General features: G+C 46.3%; 1 protein-coding gene across 1 annotated transcript in view; it reads right to left on the minus strand.

The window, feature by feature from the left end:
* The window catches only part of GIGYF1 (GRB10 interacting GYF protein 1), a 656,843-nt gene that overhangs the window by 335,943 nt on the left and 307,532 nt on the right, over positions 1–13,368 (minus strand). Inside the window, exon 14 of the mRNA XM_069215543.1 lies at positions 12,974–13,122. Within this exon, the coding sequence (XP_069071644.1) occupies positions 12,974–13,122 (149 nt within the window). The remainder of the gene's footprint in view (positions 1–12,973; positions 13,123–13,368) is intronic.

The following is a 13,368-nucleotide window of genomic DNA, read 5'->3' on the forward strand; positions in this document are numbered from 1 at the left end:
AATACATTACCAATTCAAGGTGTTGCCATTCGGAATAACAACTGCACCAAGAGTGTTCACAAAATGTCTAGCAGTAGTAGCAGCACACATCAGGAGACAACAGATACATGTGTTCCCTTACCTAGACGATTGGCTAATCAAGACCAACACAGTAAAAAAATGCGCAAACGACACCACATTTGTCATACAAACCCTTCACAAACTGGGGTTTTCCATCAACTATACAAAATCACACCTAGAACCGTGTCAAACACAACAATATCTAGGAGCAACCATCAACACATCAAAAGGAATTGCCACTCCAAGTCCACAAAGAGTGCAGGCATTCCACAAGGTAATAAGTGCTATGTTTCCAAACCAAAAGATACAAGCAAAATTTGTGCTAAAACTTCTAGGCATGATGTCATCATGCATAGCCATTGTCCCAAACGCAAGACTACACATGCGTTCCTTACAACAGTGTCTAGCATCACAATGGTCACAGGCACAGGGTCAACTTCAAAATCTGGTGTTGGTAGACCGCCAAACATACCTCTCGCTTCTATGGTGGAACAGCAAAAATTTAAACAAAGGGCGGACATTTCAGGACCCAGTGCCTCAATACGTTATAACAACAGATGCTTCCATGACAGGGTGGGGAGCACACCTCAATCACCACAGCATTCAAGGACAATGGGATATACACGAAACAAAATTTCATATCAATTACCTAGAACTGTTAGCAGTATTTCTAGCGTTAAAAGCCTTCCAACCCATAATAACACACAAATACATTCTTGTCAAAACAGACAACATGACAACAATGTATTATTTAAACAAACAAGGAGGAACACACTCAACACAATTGTGCCTCCTAACACAAAAAATTTGGCAGTGGGCGATTCACAACAACATTCGCCTAATAGCACAATTTATTCCAGGAATACAAAACCAACTAGCAGACAACCTTTCGCGAGACCACCAACAAGTCCACGAATGGGAAATTCACCCCCAAGTTCTGAACAAGTACTTTCAAATTTGGGGAACACCCCAGATAGATTTGTTCGCAACAAAAGAAAACTCAAAATGCCAAAACTTCGCATCCAGGTACCCACACCGCGAATCACAAGGCAATGCTCTATGGATGAGTTGGTCAGGGATATTTGCGTACGCTTTTCCCCCTCTCCCTCTCCTTCCATATCTGGTAAACAAGTTGAGTCAAAACCAACTCAAACTCATACTGATAGCACCCACATGGGCAAGACAACCTTGGTATACAACTCTACTAGACCTTTCACTAGTACCGCATGTCAAACTACCCAACAGGCCAGATCTGTTAACACAACACAAACAACAGATCAGGCATCCAAACCCAGCATCATTGAATCTGGCAATTTGGCTCCTGAAATCCTAGAATTCGGACACTTAGACCTCACACAAGAATGCATGGAGGTCATAAAACAAGCTAGAAAACCTTCCACTAGACACTGCTATGCATCTAAGTGGAAAAGATTTGTTTACTACTGCCACGCCAATCAAATACAACCATTACATGCCTCTACTAAAGACATAGTAGGATACTTACTACATTTGCAAAAAGCAAATCTCGCTTTTTCATCTATAAAAATACACCTCGCAGCAATATCTGCTTACCTACAAACTACTCATTCATCGTCTCTATTTAGAATACCAGTTATTAAAGCATTCATGGAAGGGCTAAAAAGAATTATACCACCAAGAACACCACCAGTTCCTTCATGGAATCTTAACATCGTCTTAACAAGACTCATGGGTCCACCTTTCGAACCCATGCATTCCTGTGAAATGCAATATCTAACCTGGAAGGTCGCATTTCTCATTGCAATCACATCCCTCAGAAGAGTAAGTGAAATACAGGCATTTACCATACAAGAACCATTTATTCAAATACACAACAATAAAATAGTTCTAAGAACAAATCCAAAATTTCTGCCAAAAGTAATCTCACCATTCCATTTAAATCAAACAGTAGAATTGCCAGTGTTCTTCCCACAACCAAATTCTGTGGCTGAAAGGGCACTACATACATTAGACATCAAAAGAGCACTAATGTATTACATTGACAGAACAAAGCTAATCAGGAAAACAAAACAACTGTTCATAGCTTTTCAAAAACCACACATAGGAAATCCAATCTCTAAACAAGGCATTGCTAGATGGATAGTCAGATGCATTCAAACATGCTATCTTAAAGCCAAAAGAGAATTGCCTATTACACCAAAGGCACACTCAACCAGAAAGAAAGGTGCTACAATGGCCTTTCTAGGAAACATTCCTATGAGCGAAATATGTAAGGCTGCAACCTGGTCTACGCCTCATACGTTTACTAAACACTACTGTGTAGACGTACTAAATGCACAACAAGCTACAGTGGGCCAAGCTGTACTAAGAACATTATTCCAAACTACTTCAACTCCTACAGGCTAAACCACCGCTTTTAGGGGAGGTAACTGCTTTAGTCTATGCCAAACATGTGTATCTGCAGCAACATATGCCATCGAACTGAAAATGTCACTTACCCAGTGTACATCTGTTCGTGGCATTAGTCGCTGCAGATTCACATGTACCCTCCCTCCTCCCCGGGAAGCCTGTAGCCGTTTAGAAGTAGATCATAAATCTTAAACATCTGAACATTTGTAAATAATTATTAGAAACTCTTAACGTACATACATATTCACTCCATTGCATGGGCACTATTTATACCAAACAACTCCATCCTCACCCTCTGCGGGGAAAACAATCTAAGATTGAGTCGACGCCCATGCGCAATGGAGCCGAGGAGGGAGGAGTCCTTCGGTCCCGTGACCAAAAAGACTTCTTCGAAGAAAAACAACTTGTAATACTCCGAGCCCAACACCAGGCAGCGGACTGTGCCAAACATGTGAATCTGCAGCGACTAATGCCACGAACAGATGTACACTGGGTAAGTGACATTTTCATTTTCAAGCCTTCTAAGAAATCCTTGACTACAGGTATCGTAAAGAAGGATTCCTGAGAAGGCGACTTACGATACGCTGTAATTGCAGACAAATGAACCTTAATAGAAGATACCTGCAGACCAGACTTCGCCAGATGAAGCAAATAGGACAGTATGACATCCTCCTGAGCTCGTATGGGATTTATACCTTGTTGAGAGCACCAGATGTAAAATCTCTTCCACTTAAAAGCGTAAGAACGCCGCGTGGAAGGTCGTTTTGACTCTTTCAAGATGTTCATGCACTCCTGTGAGAGCCCTAGGTGCCCATACTGTAGGAATTCAGGAGCCATGCTGTCAAGCTGAGAGAGGGAAGGTTGGGATGTAGGATTCTGCCTTCCATTCTGCTCAGGAGATCCGGTCTGCACGGCAACCTCCTGTGAGGTTTTTCCGATAAGTTGAGTAGATCCGTGTACCAGAATTGGCGGGGCCATTGTGGCGCTATCAGAATCATTCTGGTTCTGGAGTTGTAAAGTTTGTTGATTACTGCCGGTATGAGGGGAATCGGTGGAAAGGCGTAGAGAAATATCCCTGACCAGTTGATCAACAGGGCATTCCCTTGAGATCCCGGACGGCAGAACCTGGATGCGAAGTCTGGGCATTTCTTGTTTGCTTCGTCTGCAAAGAGATCCAACTGGGGTCGACCCCATTGACCGAAGATGTCCTCGACGACTTCGTCGTGTAGGACCCAGTCGTGCGCGTCTTCTAGATGTCTGCTCAGGAAATCTGCCTCTACGTTTTGCTGACCTGGCAGGTGTATCGCTGTGATAGACATTCCCCTGGCCAGGAGCCAATGCCATATCGTTTGGGACTCTCGAGACAGAGGTAGTGATCTTGTTCCCCCCTGTTTGTTCAGGTAATACATTGTGGTTGTATTGTCTGTCTGAATTAGGAGAGATTTCCCCTGAACCAATGGAGAGAAAGATTTGAGAGCCAGATGGACCGCTCTGAGCTCCAGTAGATTTATGTGATAGTTCTTTTCCTTGTCGGACCACAGACCCTGGGCTTGGAAGGAACCCAGATGAGCACCCCAACCCTGAAGAGACGCATCCGTTACCAGAGTGTCGGCTGGAATTGTCTGGTGAAACGGAGAACCTATCGACAGGTGAGGTCTGTGCATCCACCATTGTAGTGATTGAAAAGCCGCTGCTGGTAGTCGTACTCTGTCCTCCCAGCGACCAGTCTTTTGGCTCCAGTTGTTCTCTAATGCCTCCTGAAGGGGCCTCATGTGTAGCCTGGCGTTCGGGACAATGAAGATGCATGAAGCCATGGAGCCCAGAAGCGATGTCACCTGACGAGCAGTAGGTGCATCGGCTGTTAATAGTTGTTGACACTTCCTGTGGATTGATAAAAGTCGTTCCTCCGAAGGATACTCTCTTTGGAGCTCTGTGTTTAGTATAGCTCCCAGGTAGTGGAGGTTTTGTGTTGGAATCAAGGTTGACTTGTTGTGGTTGATTTGAAGACCTAGAGACTCGAAAGTTCTTAGTACAATGTCTCGATGTTTTCTCGCCTGATCCGGAGAGGAAGCCTTCAATAGCCAGTCGTCCAGGTAGGGGTAGACGAATATTTTTTGCCTTCGAAGATGTGCCGCTACCACTGCTACACATTTTGAAAAGACTCGGGGTGCAGACTTCAGGCCGAATGGTAGGACTCTGAATTGGTAGTGCTGTGACGCTATCTGGAAACGTAAGAATTTCCGATGTTTGGATGCTATTGGGATGTGAAAATATGCATCCTGTAGGTCGATGGAGCACATCCAGTCTCCCTGATGCAGTTGCGGAACAATCTGGTGAAGGGCTAGCATCCTGAACTTCTGTTTTCTTATGTACTTGTTCAGGAGCCGTAAGTCCAGAATTGGCCTGAAGATGCCCTGTTGACCTTTTTTCGCCACCAGAAATTAACGGGAGTACACCCCTTTTCCTTTTTGTGCCGGAGGAACCTTTTCTACAGCTTTCTTTTGTAGGAGTGCAAGAACTTCCTTGCGTAGCAGGCTGAGATGAGAAGGAAAACATCTTGCTGGCGGCAAGTGTGGCAGAGGTTTTTTGAAAAGGAGAGAATAGCCATGTTCGACAATATTGAGCACCCATTTGTCTCTTGTGATGGAGTGCCACTCGTGAAGATGATGCGTAATACTTCCCCCCACCGGAGTGGTGCACAGTGCTGAGGGAAGCAATGCTTCATTGCTTTGTTGGTGTCTTTGCTGTAGACTGTTGAGGTCTACTTGCCCCTCGGTCTCTTGTGGGTCTACGTGCCTGAAACAGAGGACGTCCCTGTCGTTGTTGTGGCCTCTGAGACCAGTGAGGGGTTTGAACCCTCTGCTGGAATGGTCGTCTGTCGTACGGCCTGTACCTCCGCCTGAAGTCTTTCTTACGTTCCAGGCCCACTGCCCTCATAGTGTCCACCTCCGTTTTCATTCGGGCCATCTCTTCATCCGCGTGGGTACCGAACAACGAATTCCCGCTGAATGGGAGGTTTAAAATGCGTTGCTGTGCTTCCTGTTTCAGACCCGTGAGCCGTAGCCAGGAAGACCTCCTAGCGCAGATTCCGTGCGCATACCCATGCGCATACCCATGCGCAGCCAAATCCGCCCCGTCCGCCGCCGCGCTGATGACCTGGTTAGATACTAGGCCCCCTTCCTGCAAGATTTCCTGGAAGTCCTGTCTATCTTCCCTGGGCAACTTTTCTGTAAATCTGTGGAGTGAGTCCCACAGAGAGCGGTCATATCTGCCCAGAAGTGCTGAGGCGCTGGAGACCTTCATAGCAGATGCCGCCGTACCGCACATCTTTCTCCCCAGGGAGTCTAGGTGTCTGTTCTCCTTATCCGGGGGGACTGTGGAAGATGATGCCACAGAGTGTGTTTTTCTGGCTGCGGCTAAGATAACAGAGTCCGGTGGCGGATCCTTCCGCAGGAATAAAGGATCTTGCTCCGGAGCTTTGTACTTCTTTTGAATCCTAGCCGGGGCAGACTTGAGAGTGGCTGGATTCAGAAAGGTGTCCATAGTAGGTTGCAGCAAACCCGGTACTAGTGGCAGCAGTTTTCTCGAGACTGATCTGTGTTGTAGGGTCTCAAAGATAACTGAGGATGAGGTGGCCGGCTCCGGTACCTCAATATTTAGTTTCTGCGCTCCCCTTAAAAGAACCTCATTAAAAGTGGTGATATCATCCACTGGTGAGATCCTAGCAGGTGGAGAATCTGTCAGTGTGGGGGAGTAGCGCCCAACAGACGATCCTGAAGAAGACCAAGAAGGTGATCTTCTGTGTGGTGTTCGCGACCTGGTTCTCCTTCGGGAACGAGACCTGCTACGAGAAGCTGTAGCAGAGTGTGCAGGTCTTGTGGTCGGCTGACGAGAAGCAGAACGAGCCCGTCCTGCTCTAGCTGTAGGCGATGGCGTTCTAGGTAATGAGGCAGTAGGAGAATACATCCTAGAGTATTGGGAATCCGGGGATGCTGCCGGTCTATTCAGGCTCTCTAACCATCTGGGTGATAGAGTGATGGGAGAAACATGCCCCGATGAGCCCACTCTGGAATGGGATGATGCACTCCGTATAGAGACCACCGGTGAGGGAGCTTTATCCGCTGGCTCTACTGCCTGTGACACAGCTGAAGGTTGTGTCGACGTCGATTGCATCCTCGACGTCGAAAGTTGCGATGGCTGGGCTGTTCTCGGCGAAGGTCTTGACGTCGAAGGCCTCGACGTTGAATGTCTTGACGCCGATCGCGGGACCTGGACCTACTCGCCGTCGTGTGTCTCGACGTTGAGTGGCGAGTGGTCGACGGCAGATGTTCATGCCGTCGTGGTGTTTTTGGCGTCGTGTCCTTCGACGCCAAGGGGCGAGATGTTCTCGACGGCGAACGGGAGCGCCGGAGATGGCTCGACGCCGAACGGCGGTCTGCTGTCGACGGAGATATACCCCTGTGCTGTCCATGCTTCGACGCTTTGTCCCTCGACGTCGGTCTGGTCACCGTCGACGGCGATCTATGCCGGTGAGACGGTGGCGCCGATGACGTCGATGGAGAACAAACAGGCACAATCCTACCTGTCGACGTCGATCTGGCCATTCCTTCTGTTGTAGGCCTGGGAAGTGAAGAGGATGTTGACTTTTTCCTCTCCTGAAGCCCATGTAGCCTGATTTTCTCTCTGTCTTTGAGAGTCCTCCTTGACATCTTCTTACAATACTTGCAGGTGTCAGGACAGTGACTCTGTGGCAGGCAGACAATACACAGAGAGTGTGGGTCTGACTGGGCTTTCTTCTTCCCACAAGAAGGACATTTTACAAAAAGAGATGGCATTTTCTGTCAGAAAAGACTGCCAAACTCAGACAAAAGATGTTATCTGTCGAGTAAACAGGAAAAACACTATTTTTAGGGATTTTTCTGAAGAAAAAACTCAGAAAAACTGAGAGCTCAATGCTCCAGGATCCTCTCAGAAGAAGCCGGAAAAAAGAACTGACCTAACTGTGAACCAACTGTCACCTTCCCTTCACCCCTGAGGCATGGTGGGATACTGGAGGTGCTCAGGGTCTTAAAGGCACGGTGCCAAAGTTTTTATGGTTCTCCTGTGTTAACCTGCATGCAGCCTATTGGCTAAGAATGCTTCATTGTTTTTCAATGTGTTTTTTTCTATTTTTCTCTGCTATTTACTGCCGTTTACTTCCCTAAGTCCAGTTTTTGGGGCTTAGGTAGATATTTATGATCTATTGTGAGTTTATAATATAAAAAAAAAAAAAAAAAAAAAAAAACTTGCATATAAATAAAGCATTTTAGCCTATTTATGATTATAGCCTGCATTGCTGTTTTACACATGATAATATGTATGTATTTTATGTATATATGCTCCGGGGTCCCCGCACAAGGGCGGGAATATTCAATGTTTATGACTATTGATGAGGATCCCCTGGAAGAGAATGAGGTGTTCCCCAAATTTGGAAGTAAGAGTTTAGAATTTGGGGGTGAATCTCCCATTCGTGTACTTGTTGGTGATCCCGAGAGAGATTGTCTGCTAGCTGATTCTGGATCCCTGGAATAAACTGTGCTATTAGGCGAATGTGGTTGTGAATTGCCCACTGCCATATCCTTTGTGCTAGGAGACACAGCTGTGTCGAGTGTGTTCCCCCCCGTTTGTTCAGATAATACATTGTTGTCATGTTGTCTGTTTTGACAAGAATGTATTTGTGGATTATGATGGGTTGAAATGCTTTCAACGCTAGGAATACTGCTAACAATTCGAGGTGATTTATATGAAGCCTTTTTTGATGTACGTCCCATTGTCCTTGGATGCTGTGTTGATTCTGGTGTGCTCCCCACCCTGTCATGGAAGCATCTGTAGTTATCACGTATTGTGGCACTGGGTCTTGGAAAGGCCGCCCTTTGTTTAAATTTATACTGTTCCACCATTGAAGCGAGATGTATGTTTGGTGGTCTATAAACACCAGATCTAGAAGTTGACCCTGTGCATGTGACCATTGTGATGCTAGGCACTGTTGTAAGGGCCTCATGTGCAATCTTGCGTTTGGGACAATGGCTATGCATGAGGACATCATGCCTAGAAGTTTTAACACTTTCTTTGCATGTATTTTTTGTGTTGGATACATGGCTCATATGACTTTGTAAACATTTTGAACCCTTTGTGGATTGGAGTGGCTATCCCCTTTATTGTGTTGATTGTCGCTCCCAAGTATTGCTGTGTTTGGCACGGCAGAATGTGTGACTTTGTATAGTTGATGGAGAACCCTAGTTTGTAGAGGGTTTGTATGACATAATCTGTGTGGTGTGAACACCTTGTTAGGGAGTTGGTCTTGATTAGCCAATCGTCTAGGTAGGGGAACACGTGTATTTGCTGTCTTCTGATATGTGCAGCTACTACTGCTAGACATTTTGTAAAGACTCTCGGTGCGGTTGTTATACCGAACGGCAACACTTTGAATTGGTAATGTATTCCCTTGAATACGAACCTTAGGTATTTCCTGTGGGAGGGATGTATCGGTATGTGGAAATACGCGTCTTTTAGATCTAAGGTTGTCATGTAGTCTTGCTGTCTCAACAGTGGTAATACGTCCTGCAGCGTGACCATGTGAAAGTGTTCCGATTTGATGTAGGTGTTTAATATTCTGAGATCTAAGATTGGTCTCAGTGTTTTGTCTTTTTTTGGTATTAGAAAGTACAGTGAGTAAACTCCTGTGTTTCTTTGTGGACCTGGTACGAATTCTATTGCGTCTTTTTGTAGTAATGCTTGAACTTCCAGATCTAGCAGGTCTAAGTGCTGTTTTGACATATTCTGTGTTTTTGGTGGGACGTTTGGAGGGAATTGGAGAAATTCTATGCAATAACCATGCCGGATAATTGCTAAGACCCAAGTGTCTGTTATCTCCTCCCAAAATTTGTAGAACTGGCTTAGTCTTCCCCCCACTGGTGTTGTGTGAAGGGGTTGAGTGACTTGTGAGTCACTGTTTGGTTGGCAGGGTTTTGGGACCCTGAAATTTTCCCCGGTTTCTCGGGAATTGTCCCCCTCTGTATTGGCCCCGAAAGCCTCCCCTTTGGTACTGTCCCTGGTAGGTAGACGGTGTTGTTTGTGAGGTACTAGCTTGTGTGGTTTGACCTCGAAACCCCCCTCTGAAGGTTGTTTTGCGAAACGTGCCAAAAGTGCCTCTGCCCTGCGGGGAATAGAGTGCGCCCATGGCCTTAGCTGTGTCAGTATCTTTTTTCAATTTCTCAATTGCCGTGTCCACTTCGGGTCCAAACAATTGTTGTTCATTGAACGGCATATTGAGCACTGCCTGTTGTATCTCCGGTTTGAAGCCGGATGTGCGCAACCATGCGTGCCTCCTTATGGTTACCGCGGTATTTATTGTTCTTGCAGCTGTATCCGCTGCATCCATAGAGGAACGTATTTGGTTGTTGGAGATATTTTGTCCCTCCTCAACCACTTGTTTTGCCAGTTTCTGGAATTCTTTGGGTAGATGCTCGATGAGATGCTGCATCTCGTCCCAATGGGCTCTGTCATATCGCGCTAGGAGCGCCTGCGAGTTAGCGATGCGCCACTGGTTTGCAGCTTGTACTGCAACCCTTTTCCCAGCTGCGTCGAATTTGCGGCTCTCCTTGTCCGGAGGTGGTGCGTCGCCTGATGTGTGCGAGTTGGCTCTTTTACGAGCCGCTCCTACGACAACTGAGTCTGGTGGCAGTTGTGATATGATAAAAGCAGGGTCTGTGGGCGGTGCTTTATATTTCTTCTCCACCCTTGGAGTTATTGCCCTGCTTTTGACAGGTTCTTTGAAGATCTGTTTAGCGTGCCTTAGTATTCCCGGGAGCATAGGAAGGCTTTGATAATTGCTATGGGTGGAGAAGAGGGTGTTGAAAAGGAAGTCATCCTCGACAGGCTCTGCGTGCAACGACACGTTATGGAACTCTGCTTCCCTAGCTACCACCTGTGCATACGCTGTACTGTCTTCAGGTGGTGAGGGCTTCGTAGGGTACGACTCAGGGCTATTGTCTGATACTGGGGCGTCTTAGCGATCCCACGCATCCTGGTTATCTTGGCTCATAGTGGTATAAGCTGGTGAATGTGACGGAGTCTGTGCCGGTGATGTATGAGTTACCGGTGGTGGAGAGGGTGGTGGAGTTACCTTCTTTACCACTTTTGCTTGTGGTGTCTTTTCTTGTGGTTGGAAATCGAGTTTCCTTTTCCTCCTGATTGGGGGGAAGAGTGCTGATCTTCCCTGTACCATTTTGTATGAAGATCCACTTTTGGGTGTGGTCTACATCTGTGGTTTGTAAATCTTCCTCAAACCTGTGTTTGCGCATTTGGGAGGACAGTGATTGTTCCTCTGAGTACGAACTGACTGTTGGTTCGGTTGCTGGTCGTTTAGGCACCGAAACCGTGTCTTTTGTTGTTTTCGGCTCCAACGAGATTTTTCTCTTTTTCGGTGTCGAACATTCTCGGCGTTGCTGTCTCGGTGTCGACCCTTTTCTGCAGCACTTTCTCGGTCCCGAGATTGCTGCGTGCCTGTGTCTCGACCCGAGTCGGACGACCTCGGCACCAGTTCGCCTTTTTTTCGGTGCCGATGGACGGTCACCTACTTTATGGGTTGAGCCATGGCCTGTTGGCAGTGGCGTCCCCTGGGCTTTGTCTGTTTTACCGTGTGGTGCTTGCTTCGACGTCTTACTCACGGTTTCTTCGACGTCGAATTCTTCCGAGTCCGATTCATGGATGGAGAAGGCTTCTTCTTCTTCTCCCTGTTCCTCGAACCCTCGTTGTCCTGTCGGCGTGGACGCCATCTGCAACCGTCTGACTCTTCGGTCACGGAGCGTTTTTCTCGACCGAAACGCTCGACAGGCCTCACACGTTTCTTCCTTGTGCTCGGGCGACAGGCACAAGTTACAGACCAAATGTTCGTCTGTATAGGGATATTTACTGTGGCATTTAGGACAGAATCGGAACGGGGTCCGTTCCATCAGTGTCGATGTTGCACGCGGTCGGGCCGACCAGGCCCCGACGGGGGATCGAAATTACCCCGAAGGGCTTCCGGAGCTCTTCAGGATTCGGTGTCGATTCTAATCTAACCCGATACCGAACGAAACAATACCGACGTAGTTTTCTGAAGTTATGACTATCTTTCCGTCCCGAAACACGGAGCGAAAAGGAACACGTCCGAACCCGATGGCGGAAAAAAAACAATCTAAGATGGAGTCGACGCCCATGCGCAATGGAAACAAAGGAGGAGGAGTCCCTCGGTCTTGTGACTCGAAAAGACTTCTTCGAAGAAAAACAACTTGTAACACTCCGACCCAACACCAGACGGCAGACTATGCACAGCATGTGTATCTGCAGCTACACATGCCACCGAACACTCAGTTATTAACTGCTGTCAGTATCCTTCCATAGGCAAAAGTCTGTGCTGAGTGATCTCTGTGTCTAGCTTTAACTAACAATCTCTGTGTCTGTCATCAAAATGAAGACAGGGTTAGTGGTGGTGACAGCTGAGTGGCTACAAGTGGAGACCTGGGCGCAGGCGTAGTCCTAGCCAGGCCATAGTTGTGCATGAGGCAGATGTCGGTCACCTGACAACAAGGAAGGACCCATCAGCTCCATGGAGCCTGACTGAACCATTGTGCTCAGAAAAGCATCATTGCATGCAAGTAAGGAACTCTGTTTTATGGGCCCAGTGACAACATATCTGGTAGAAACCAATGCATATACCGAAAGTTCACCGCCTACTGGTGCTAGAAAACTTTAACAAAATTTCCTGTTCCTGTCTTGCACCTGGGGAGATTCAAAAGAAGAAGAATCTTCAGTAATAAGTATCAATCAGAAGCACAGGGACTAAGCAGTGCCTTCCTTGATTGGCATAATCTAAAAGCGAAAAAACAATTAAAATAAAACAACTCAACTGAGCTACACACCAAGAACATTAACCACAAAACAGCAAATGCTTAAGTAACCTACAGAATTCAGTTTGTAGACAAAAATAGCAAAAAACATTTGTGTTAACAGAGCTCTGAAGAAGACGACCTTCCACAAAGTGTGGCTGTAAACCTGAGGTGCGGTGGCAGAGTTAATCTCCTTTGTTGAACTTTAGGTCATTTCTAATGATGTGCAGGGGGTATTAATGCATATGTTTTTCTACATATTTTTATGGAAATTTGATCTCACTGTTATGTTAGCATGGATGTCCCAGCTTGACAAAGGGGAATGGTTCAAGCATGTGGATCTATTCAGATCCAATGCTGGAGTACAGGCAGACACATACTGACTAGACATTCCTCCTACTGTTATCTATTGCGGTATACAGAATTCTCTGTTTCTAAAGCACTCCAACTCTGAAGTACTAAAATTGAGTACATACTATTTCAAGTTGGAGTGCACCAATACTGTGGCCCTGGGAAATCACCGGCAAAAAACCTTACTCAATGCTTATGTTCTGTTCGAAGCAATATACTTTCAACTAAATTATTTAAATTAGGAACTCAAGTCATTGCTCCCTTACCTGCTGAAGATGCTTCATGCCATCATCATCCTCGGGGTCCCCAACAGAAAATTCAGTAGCAGCAGCTGTTGTGGTGGAGGAAGGAGAAGAGGACAAGTTGGCAAGCACACCAGGGCTTAGCTGGGATGGCTGGCTGAATGATTCAAGCTCTTAGAGAAGAGAAACACAAAAGCCAAAAGTTTAATCAAGTAGCCATGTGCAAGGAAAAAACACTTCAGCTGAGAAACCAGAGTTTACAGGACCAAGCAACATTATGTTACAGTGAAGAAAATGTGAATTTGTTCATTGTTGGCAAGTTTTCAGTGCCAATAAGAAAAATAAACTGCAGCAACTGTACTAAATGACAGGAGTGATTGCATTTTTCTCCCTCACAAATGTCATGGTTTATCTGACCA

This window comes from Pleurodeles waltl, chromosome 12, assembly GCF_031143425.1.
Source record: "Pleurodeles waltl isolate 20211129_DDA chromosome 12, aPleWal1.hap1.20221129, whole genome shotgun sequence".
Lineage (NCBI taxonomy): Eukaryota > Metazoa > Chordata > Amphibia > Caudata > Salamandridae > Pleurodeles > Pleurodeles waltl.